The sequence below is a fragment of the Anser anser genome (assembly GCF_964211835.1).
Source record: "Anser anser genome assembly, chromosome: 7".
Taxonomy (NCBI): domain Eukaryota; kingdom Metazoa; phylum Chordata; class Aves; order Anseriformes; family Anatidae; genus Anser; species Anser anser.
In genome coordinates this window covers 10,602,457-10,613,936 of record NC_139727.1, presented here as the reverse complement: position 1 = coordinate 10,613,936, position 11,480 = coordinate 10,602,457, and the positions used below count along the sequence as shown (strand labels likewise).

Below are 11,480 nucleotides of genomic sequence, written 5' to 3'. Positions count from 1 at the left end.
GACACACAGCTGCTGGGAAAAAATGGTAGTAAAAATTTTTGATTTACGTGAGGATCAAGATTGCGATCAAGAATTGTAGTCATGAGTAAGCCCCATGGAAATCTGTGTGACGATCACAGGACAAAGCCCCAGATAAGGCCTGGTGGGTTTCTTCCTGAGCTTTGTACTTTTAATTTCTGCCTACCTGACCCTGACAAGCCCACTTTTGGAGTACGCTTTTGCACAACACAAACTGCAGCTCGCTGGTTGCCTTCCTTTTAAGACAAGCCCGGTTTTCTCACTATTTGTATCTTATTATTGATGCAGAAAGCTACCAAACATGGATGTTTACGTGATGGCGTCGGCATTTACCTGGAGCATCAATGTCAGGGGCTGCATGGCCAGTTGACCTTGGCTGCAGGCGCTAACTTGACCAAGAGCAGGTAAGTAAGAAACGCGCCACGTGCCGAACTATCACAGAACACAGGTGTTCGTGGTTCGGAGATGCCCGGGAGAGAGGACAACGTGGAAGAAACGAGCACAAACAGGGCGCCAGGGGCACACCCGCCCCCGCGCTGCCTGGCCCCAAAATGGCGGCGGGCGCGCCCCGCTGAGGGGCTGCGGGGTCTCGGCGCGGGGGGCGGGGCCTACGTGGAGGCGGGGGCGTGGCCTGCGCGCGGCGGCCCCGCCCCGCCGCGACCTCCGCGCGCGCACGGGCCGTTGCGGCGCGCGGCTCACGTGACGCAGGTAACGGTCCCCGCCCGGCCCCGCCCCGCCCCGCCCCTCCCCTCCCCTCAGCGCGGCCCGGGCCCGGCCCGGCCAGGTCGGTCAGCGGCGGGACGGGGCGGGGGGGGGAGGGCAGCGCCGGGGGGCCTCTGCGGGCTCCAGGGCCGGGAGCTGTGTCGGGGCGGGTCGCGGCGTGGAGCTGCCCCCGCTGCGGTGGGTGCCGGGGGCAGGAGCCGACACGGCAGCGGGCGGTCAGGCCCGCTCGGCGCGGCTTCCCCCGGGCGGGTCCGCCTGGCCAGCCCGCCGTGCTGGGGCACGCTCCGCGCGTGAGGGACGGGCCGTGGGTGCGGGCTGCGCAGACCTCGGTGAGGCTTTTGGCCCCGTTTCCCACAGCGATCTCCTGGAGAAGCCGGCTGCTCGCGGCTTGGGCGGGCGCCCGCGTCGCTGGTGAAAAACTGGCTGCGGGGTCGGGCCCAAAGGGCTGTGGTGGACGGAGGTAAATCCACTCGGCAGCTGTCACTGGCGGTGTCAGGGCTGTTCTCTTTGTGTCTTTGTCAGCGATCTGGGCGAGGGCATCGGGTGCACCCTCAGGATGTACGCAGATGACACCAAGCTGGGCGGGAACGGTGGTGTGCTCGAGGGTAGGAGAGCTCCATAGAGGGGCCTGGATAGGCTGGACCGATGGGCCAAGGCCAGCGGTGTGAGGTTCAACGAGGCCAAGTGCTGGGTCCTGCACCTGGGGCACAACAACCCCCAGCAGTGCTACAGGCTGGGAGATGAGTGGCTGGAAGCTGCCTGGCAGAGAAGGACCTGAGGGTACTGGTTAACTGCTGGCTGAATATGAGCCAGCAGTGTGCTCGGGTGGCCAAGAAGGCCAACAGCATCCTGGCTTGTGTTAGAAATGGTGTGGCCAGCAGGACTGGGGAAGTGATTGTCCCCCTGTACTCAGCTCTGGTGAGTTGCACCTCGAGTACTGTGTTCAGTTTTGGGCCCCTCACTACAGGAAGGACATGGAGGTGCTGGAGCATGCCCAGAGAAGGGCAGCGAAGCTGGTGGAGGGTCGAGAGCACAAGTCTTTTGAGGAGCAGCTGAAGGAACTGGGGCTGTTTAGTCTGGAGAAGAGGAGGCTCAGGGGAGACCTTATTGCTCTCTACGACTACCTTAAATGAGGCTGTCGCAGGGTGGGGGTCGGTCTCTTTTCCCAAGCAATGTGTGATAGGACAAGAGGCAATGGCCTCAAGTTGCACCAGGGGAGGTTTAGGTTGGGTAACAGGAAAAATTTCTTCACAGAAAGGTCCGTGCAACACTGGGAAAGGCTGCCCAGGTGGTTGAGTCACCATCCTTGGAGGTATTCAAAAGACATGTGGGTGTGGTACTTAGGGATGCTGCCAGACCCAGTACAGATGTGGTTTAGTGGTAGACTTGGCAGCGCAAAGTTAACAGTTGCACTTGATGATTGTGGAGGTTTTTTCCAACCTAAGTGATTCCATGGTTCTATGAGTGCATGGCCTGTAAACTTCTTCCAGTTCAAATTTTTGGATGGAGAACTGTGCATCTTTATACAGTGTGGTGCCATGGCTGAAATGAAAAGCATTTAGCATGTGGAGGTATATATTCCTGAAGCAGCCTTATTTGATGAAACTATTCCATGTGCCTCTAGTTTCAGTGATCCGTTGCAGCTTTTGCAGATGCTTCCAAAAGATATTAGCCTTTGCAACATGTTTATATTTAATGTGATCTTGAAAAAAGCTGGACAAACACTTTGTTATCAGGTTTGTCTCACTGTTTTCTTTTTCATGTGCTTCTATACCCTTCAGAAACCTAGCTAGAACAATTCCCACGACTATCCATGACATTGGGTCACATCTAGACTTGAGGGTGCCGGGGTGAAAGCTAGCTCATAACGTGAGACACACATCCAGTGCTGCAGAACAGCCGTGGAGATTTTCACTTGCTTAGGGCTTTCATTTACTTCCAACATGGTAAAGGTGCTTTGGTGCGTTAAATATCAGGTATTTGTTCTGGCTCATTGCTTCTTTCTTATTTATTAGATCTCTCGTAGAGGTTTAATTAATATCTTCCTTTAGGTTGTTTCTCCCTCAGCTTGATGCCTTGCCAATCACTGTTTTTGTTTCAGGGTTTGATTTAGGAAGCATAGCAGAGTGAACAATCCTACCTATTTCTGCCTTCTGCCTGCTGTCCTGTGTGCTGATTTTTGACCGACAGTCTGAAGGCTGAGTGGGCTGGAATGGTCTGTGATCATGTTGGTGGTCTCCAGTTCAATTAGCAGCTGACAGCTGTGCTAAACAGCGGCGTGTGCAAGAGGAGGAAGTAGGAAAAAGTCAGTTTTGTTCAGTGAAATGAATCTGTAGTTGAAATCTGACTGGAATTACATGATTGGCAGCTTTATACCAGTGGCAGTTATACCTCAAAGTGGGGTTCTGACCCCGTTTTGGAATTCGGATGGAAGTTGGAGGACATGACTGGTACCGCTTACAAACTCTGTTTCTAGTATATATTATGTCATATGCATAATTTGCATCTGTTTTCAAATCTCCTAAATTCTTGTTTTCCTATACATTTTTCGCTGAGTGCTAGAAAGATCTACACATCCACCAGACAAGCATTTTAGCACAAAGGAAAGTGAAATGACATGTACTTAAGAAGTTTGTCACTGTAGTATGATAAGGAACAAATCTGCACCCCCTGAGGTATGTGTGCAGATGTTTGGTGGCAGAGGGTGGGATTCACATGGGATTACATCTGTGCAGTAAGAATTTCTAGCAGAATGGGCACAGATACAAAGGCCGTGTCACATCTCACTTGTTCCTGTTACAGCACGTTGAAATGTTACTAAGTTGTGTGAAATCATGCGATGTGTCTATAGTGGTTTTAGTGCGATTATGTCTTAGAGAGAATTATGTTTGTAGACAACACATTTTTAAATCTGTTGTCCCAGTTGCTCTGAGCTGTTGCAGGACTTAATCTGATTTCAAACCAGTGCTGATGATATTTATCTCCCCGTGGTTGACTAGGAGCCCTAATCATAGGCAACGTGTTGGGACAGAAGGAAGTCAATGTTGTAATAATCTTTAAATCTGTAAAATGGGAAATGACAAGTGAATACAGGTAGACAGGAAATAATGTTGATGTGTAGAGGATCCAGCATATTAGTAGCCTAACCCTTGCCAGTTGGCTGAAAACACCAAGCGGAGAGAGAAGAGCACGTGGTTTTGAGGTGGTTTTTGTTGGTTTGTTTGTTTAAAGGAGGGTTGCATACTCCTTTATATGATTTTGGTGATACTTCCTTGGGAGAATAATTTCCATGTATCTGGGCACCATGGAGAATGTGAAATGAATAATTTCTTTTCACGTTACTGTTATTCTTTTGCAATTTTAGCATCTTCAGCATTAGGATTGGACTATTTTTGGTCTGTCAGTAAGCTACGTATGTTCTTTTTATTCTCAAGGGGAGCTTTGATTCCCTTTCCTAGTGCTGAAGCTGATGGTATTCAGCATTTCCAAGATTCACATCCTTTTTTTCTTTTCATTGTGTTCAAAGTTATAAGGAATCTGCTTTTTTGTTAAAAAGCTAATAAGAGGTCATTAAAAGGATGAGTTAAATGTTGCAAGTTAGGAGAGAAAATGAAACTGAGCCTTTTCTTAAGATAACACCAATTCATGTCGATATGAAGACTTAACTAACGCTCATTATTGGTAGTATTTAATTATTTTGTCAGCATCATTGCATGCTGCCTAACTTTAAGGCAGCAGGCTTTTTTCAGCCACTGTATTTGTGATTGGAACTGTTTGTTGAAGCTACCCCAGTTTGGCTTCCTAAAAGGTCACATCTTTCTTCAGCTGAGCAACAGAAGCTGCAGTTGCCAGGAGCTCCGGAGAATTCAGTGATTAGCAGGGCCATTCGTTCGCAGGGAACCTGGGCTCAGGGGGCATGCGGTACAAGCGGTGTCGTGATTGCCTTAGAAACCAGGCTGATGTGATCGCTTACAGAACCTGTGAGGTGAACTGCTTGACGTGGGGATGGCCAGCAGCAGCAGGTCCACTGCTTTTCGTGTAGCTCAGCAATCAGCCATGGAATGAATGGCCTCTCTCCTGAAGATAAATAACTTCCTGCCTAGGCCGGAGCTTCGCTGAAGAGCTCTCTAGCCATAAACTTCAGCTTTCTCTTTGAGACTGAATGCGTCTGAAATTCATTTGCTGTTTTTCTGATTAAATTTTTTTTTTGGTCTTATTAATAGGTTTGGATCTTCTGTCAAATAAACAAACATGAGTCATCTGAAGTTGTTTGCGGCTACGGTGAAGTGGCATGGCATTAAACTTCTGCAAAAGCAAGATATAGCCAGAAGGGTGTTTTTACATGACCGACGGTATGTTTCATCAGGAACCTCAGAACCATTCCTGAGTGGGAGTAATTCGAATTATGTGGAGGAAATGTATTATGCGTGGCTGGAAAACCCAAGAAGTGTACATAAGGTAAGTCTAAAACTTAACTGTAAATGATACTATTAGGTTAAGAGTGGAATTGATTTTTCTGTTTTTAACTTGTGTTATAAAAAGTCCAGAAAAAAGTCTTGTGCAAAATGAAAACTGTGAAACTAATTTCCTACATATTGATTGTTCTAAGATGTGATATTACAGCAAAAAAAAAGTACAGAGGAGGCACGGGTATGGTGACCTCAGCTGAAAGAATGAGAAGTCCACACTAGACTCAGAAACTTTCAGCATTCTTCCATGGAAAGGCTGTTAAAGCAGACAGATAAGTAATTAATGACATCTTGAAGAAGATCCAAGAAATAAAAGACTTTTAATTTTTTTGGTTTTCATAATGGGGTTATATCAGCGAGTATGTTGTAAACAAAAAATGGCGTGTTGGTGTTGGTACTATTAAACTGTCTTAAGTGAACTGTACAATCATCTTCTTAGGTAACTGTGCAAGTTGTAACCTTAAAACTGAATCTGAAATTGTCAGAAAAACCTTCTTATGTATCTTGAGAAGTGAATTCTTCTCTCTCTCTCCAGGCTACTTCAGTGGTTTGCATTTTTTTTGACAATGTTATTGCTAAATTCCTATCTTAAGGGCAAAATATATGGACTTGTTTTTTATTTTTTAACAAGCTTTCTGCTGACAAGCAAGGCTCTCTTATGGTGATACATGTATATTAACTTAAGTGGTTGACGAGAAGTCTGATAAATTCTGAAACAGATGAGCCATTTTCTACAGAAGCATTGTGAATTGTGCCCAAAACATTTTGCCAAATTGGTTGTGTGTTGCCTTATTCTTGAGGCACATATATCAAAATGTCACTTAGAATTTGTTGCTCTAAGTCTGATAATCTGTCTAGAGAGTGAGGAAGTGACTCATGTTCAGGAGAAAAAAGGGGACCAAAAGTAGCAGTTTTGGAACTTTTTTCTGGATGCTGTGTATGATCTTAGCTCTGTTGGGAGGTGACAAACCCAGCAGCGACTCTGGAGACTGAATGTGGTTGTTCACATACCAGTTTTTTTGCGTTGTTCCTTAACTTGGAACTTAGAGACCTTTTCCAGGGGTGGCTCCTTCTCTCATCCCATCTTTGGTTCTTCTTCATGTAGCTGCCAGTGAAATTCCCAGCCAGTGCAGAGTAAGGTAGTACGTTGTGTGAATGCATAGATTTAATTTATGAGACATCCTCACCAGTTCTTGGTGCTCCAGATTGATCTTAGCCCTTGACTTGTGAGTGCACTGGATAAACTCACGCACAAGGTCTGTGCAGGGTGACATCTCCATTTTAGGTTGCAGCAGTGTATGTCAGCTCCCTTTCCCTTAGGAGGAAGGACCATGATTGTTCAGACCCCTTGCAGTGGAGCACCTTCTGCAGCGGCCAGGTCCCCTGGCATTGTGAGGCTGAGCCGAGCCCTGCCGGAGCTGCCCAAGGTGCTGAAGGGCCCGGCCCTCCCCAGGCACCCCGTGTTGAGCTGCTGGGCTCCCGGGACCTGCTCCTTACTTTTCTCATGCTCAGGGATGGGTGGAAGCGCTAAAATCCCACCAAAAGGCTCTCCGGCTTGTCTGGTGGTCTTGCCACCTTCGGGATGAGGTAATGCAGTTTGTAGGTTGAACAGCAACTGATAAATTGTTGGAAATGAATGGACAGAGGAATGTAAACATGCTGGTGGAATAGGTTGTGGCCTAGGGAGTGGATCCCCACTGATTCAAGATGCATTTTAAGTATGTGTGAATTCTTTTCCAGGTTTAGTGTATGTAATATAATTACAGCAGTAATGAATTGAAGTAAACTCACTGTTTGACAGATTTTTGAGGCTTAAAAAGGTATGATTGATGGATACCATCAATGCCTTTACAGCTATTCTTCCTTAAATAATTTTTTTTTTTCAGTTAGGTGGGGGAGGAGAACAGTGTTGTGATCATCTTTTTTTTTCTTACTTTGTTTCATCAGTAAAGTTCATTTTCAATTTCTTCAAGACCATTGTATTTCATCAGCTAAAAACTAAGCTCTCCATCCCCTGAATTTTTGTTGACAGAAATTGTTTAATTTGGCCTTTAAAAAGAAAAAAGAAAAAAAGCTAAAATATTGAGAGCTGCAGTCACTCTCTTTCCTTAAAAATAAGGAAAATGTGTGCCATAGTTGTATGATGCTAGGTGAGGTTGTCGTTCTGTCATTCTGCTACAGAAAGTGTTGGAGGTGTTAGAAAACAATGTCAGAGACACCAGCACCTTGTGTGGTGTTGGTTATGGTTATCATTAATAATTTGGATCTCTCTGCAGACCACTCATATTTCATTGTCCTGCATTGCGTAGAGACCCAGTTTGTTCTGGGCTTTTAGACCTTACTTTCTCTTTCCTCTTTTTCCTCGTGTTTCTTCCTCGTGGATATCTCCTTATCAGTGGGGATGTACCTCCTTGTTGTTAATGAGATGAAAAATCTTTATTTTTTTCTGGTCTTTTAAAATGACACTGTATTCATTTTTACTTAGAAACTGCAATTAATCAAGGCTACTCAAATTATTTCCCCCTCAGAAGAATTGATTAGGCATGTCTTCCCATGTATGCTTACTTAAAACTACTGTTTGAAATATGACTATCACATGGAAATATCCACATTCAGTGCTACTATTGGTGCTTTTCCTGAGAATGTCTCCTTTCTTTATATACTGTGGTTATATGTCTAGGACATACATTTATTTCCATAGGAGCTTTTATTCCTTGTGTAAATCAGTTCCTGATGATTTCCTGCTCTTCCTTGTCTTTTGAATTTTCCTATTCTTAAAGCAGCCAAAACAACAATCAGAATAAAATGATGTGGGCTTTGAGAAAGGCATCATTATTTCTGCTTGAATTGTGGTGTCAGGGCCATAGATCATAAGGGAGAAGCTTGACAAGGCTCAGTTATTACTATCACAAGATTAATTACAAAACTGCATGGTTGGATATTGAGTACATAATGGCTACCATATTATCCCATACGCAGCCACTCTACCATGAGTGTGTAATCACTTCCTTGTTGTATGTACCTGGAAAAAAGGTGGCCTTTTTTGGTTTGACTTTTTTTTTTTTTTTACATGATGCAGTGATGCTCACTGTGTGTCTTCTAAGGCTTTGCTGTCTTCAGTGCAGTTGATAAGTATTACAATATCACTAGAAAAAAAATCATCAAGATAACTAATATGTTGCTTGTTATTCTAAATGTAACACTTTTTATTATAGGAGTAGAATATTGCCACTTAATCACTTGAATTATATTATATTAATTGGGAAATTAAAATCATAGCTAACTACAACAGAGATTTGCTGCCAGGAAAAAAAAAAAAAAAAAAAAAACAAACCACAAACGGGCAATATATCATGTACCACTACATTTTTTTTTTCCACAGATGTGTTTTTCTATTATAAGTCCCCTCTACCATTTTTTAAAGAACTTGACTAGTCGAGAAGCTCTAGGTTCGCTGTGAGACCAAGTTTGTCTTCTGGCTGTTCAGTCACTTGGTAAATGCTGTTGCCAAAGACTGACATTGATACACAAGACTTGAAGACTATAATCTGGTATCAATCTTGAAAGACACTACAGAAATTTTTAAAGGCTTTGATGGATGTGTGTCTAGAAAAAACTAATTTTCTGTAGCCAAATGATGTATTTTCCCTCCCCTCTGATTAAATGTCAAGCTGGCTCAACAAATCAATAAGTTCAAAAATGCAATAAGAAGAAATAGCATGGGTTCCTTCTGTCCCGGCTGGCTGCATCTTCAGGTGTAAACATTTTGAAGGTATTTCTTTGTATTTGTGAGTTTGCATGCAGAAAGGGTCCTGTGCTTGTTCTTGAACAGGTAGCCTGTTGGGCAAGTCTCCCTGGGTTTAGTTAGCAACTGTCTCAGTAGACCACTTGTTTAATATTCTTTTTTTTTTTTTTTTGTGGGACTGTGTTGTGATAACTTTTACATGAAAATGTTTTTTAAATGAAAAAATTTTGACGCAGCAAAAAAATATTATGATCATCCTTGCACGTGTGTATACGATGGTTCGAAAAGTTGAGGAAGGAACCTTAAGATAACCAAAATGTATTCCTTATTAAAACTTTCCATGAATACCAAATGTTAGATTTGTCACAGTTCCAAATGCGTGTTTGGAAGCTATTAATTTAATGAAAGTTAATAACTTTGTATTGCCAAAGTAATTCCTGCAGTCTAAGTAGCCTTATTTGTAACGCAAAGGTATTGCGTCTGCTTACCACAGTCTGCGGGCTGCAAACTCCCAGATGAGGTGCCGTGTAAGCATAGAGTGAAAAAACGGTCTTAACAGAGAGTAAGAGGGAATACCAGGGGCGATACATTTACACTAACGGTCTTGTAGACCATTTATGGGATGTTCTGTAAATTCAGACTTCTAATCTAACTGTGGCTGGTGATGTGTCAAGTGAAGAAGAAAATATGAAATAAGCATAAGTGATAAGGGAGGAAGAATGAACTCTTCATCCGTATGTCTCAAACTGACCACCAAGCATGATCTGTCTGCCTTGATTTGCCAAGGCATATAAAATTAGGCTGTGTTTAGATCGGTTCTGAATAAGGGGAGTGTGATTAATTAAGTATGTTTAGCGTATTTGTAGCAGTGCAGCTTAATATTAATGACAAACCAAAAGAGGTGTCTTTAAAGAGTTTTTCTCTGGCATTGGACTCATGTTCATGATGAAATTCTTGCACACAGGTTCAATGTTCCCCCAGCTTCTACAACTTAAGCTTGGAAGATTGGGTGAGGCTTTGCCCTTGTAGGCTGGCCCCCTCGTAGTGTTCCCGAATGCCTTGAAGCTTGTAGAAATTTCTGTATGAAGACTTCATTAATGAAAATACAATTTTATAAATATTTTTTTGTTGTGTAATTAGTATTACATTACAGAATACACAAAGGAATCAAAACAATGAATACTTTAAGTGGCTTGTGTAAAAGTATAGAAGGGAAATTCAAGGATTTTCCGTTCATTGTAATTCAGTTTCTGTAATGTGTATTCTCCTAAAGTTAGGACCTGTGACTGAAACCAGGGCCATAATTTCTTTTGTAAGGTATCCTGAGCTAGTCAGGAGAGGATTGTAGACCACAAGCCTCCCTCAGCACAGCTGTAATTGCTTTTCAACATTTTTTTCAAGAAAGGCCCTTACGGACAGATTCGGAGTTAGCATATTCATTGAGTATCTTGAAGTATCATGAATTCTTTTAAGTGTCATTACAGGAATGGATTAACTTCATTTATTAGGGTTTTCAGTTTTACAGGCTTGATAGCTCTTTACCAGCCAGCATACTTATTATAGCCATTACTGGTTGCTTGAATAAACATATCTGTTAAAAAGAGCTGTGTGAATGAATAATGTACCAAGATGCTTTGCTGGAGAGTAAAATGTGCTGGAGAGTTTTTCACTGAACAAGCTCAGTGTAAGAGATCAGACAAAAACGTTTCTGTGTAAATGAAAATATGGAGTTGCTACAGAGGTGTGGAGCATATCATATGTAGGAGCTGGACTCCATGATCCTTGTGGGTCCCTTCCAACTCGGGATATTCTCTTCTGTTCTATGTCATTGCTTACGATGTTATAGAGACAGTCAGGACAAGACAGACCTTTCATCTTGTGTTGTATTTATTCTCTCCTGTTGCTGGCTATTAGTTGTACTTAATACTGTAACGCAGTGAGGTATGATTTCCAGCTTGTAGCTGATGCATTTGGTGGAAACTTTTGTTTGAAGTAATAAGTTTTCTTCCTTCCTTCCTCCTCTGTACACATGTCCAGTCCTGGGATTTGTTTTTCCGCAATACTAATGCTGGCCAAGCATATGATCCCCATCTACCAGATCAGTTGGAAAGAAAGGCGTCATTTCTTCAGAGCCATGGCCTGGCCCAGACACCAAGTAAAGCTGAAAAACTTGTTGAAGATCATCTTGCTGTGCAGTCTTTGATAAGAGCATACCAAGTAAGTGTACGCTGGGCTGAAGGTGGGAGGTTCTCTCCTTCGCAAACAACCTTTTTCTTCCTTTTAATGTTCTTGTTTGTCCTCTGATCTTAATTTCTGTCTGTTAAGATTATTTTTTTTCTCTGACTCAGTAAGATGCTTGACTAAGTTGGAATGCTAAGTAATAATTACCTAAAGTAATTTTGCTTCATATGAACAGAATTGTCCTGGATGTGGAGGTACTAATGAATGTCCTGATGTGAATGAAATAAGTACTTTTCCCACTCTTCAGCTGCAAACCTTTTCATGATCTAAGTTTGTCCTCACCT

At 43.2% G+C, this 11,480-nt stretch overlaps 1 protein-coding gene across 3 annotated transcripts in view; it reads left to right on the top strand.

The window, feature by feature from the left end:
• The first annotated feature begins 600 nt into the window (after positions 1 to 600).
• The window catches only part of OGDHL (oxoglutarate dehydrogenase L), a 56,902-nt gene continuing 46,022 nt past the window's right edge, over positions 601 to 11,480 (top strand). The window contains exons 1-3 of one of the 3 annotated variants that reach the window (XM_083845311.1): positions 601 to 726; positions 4,965 to 5,199; positions 10,993 to 11,172. In XM_083845311.1, coding sequence (XP_083701437.1) covers positions 4,993 to 5,199; positions 10,993 to 11,172 — 387 coding nt within the window. In that variant the 5' untranslated portion in view covers positions 601 to 726; positions 4,965 to 4,992. The other 2 variants (XM_083845310.1, XM_083845312.1) reach the window with 2 other exon arrangements.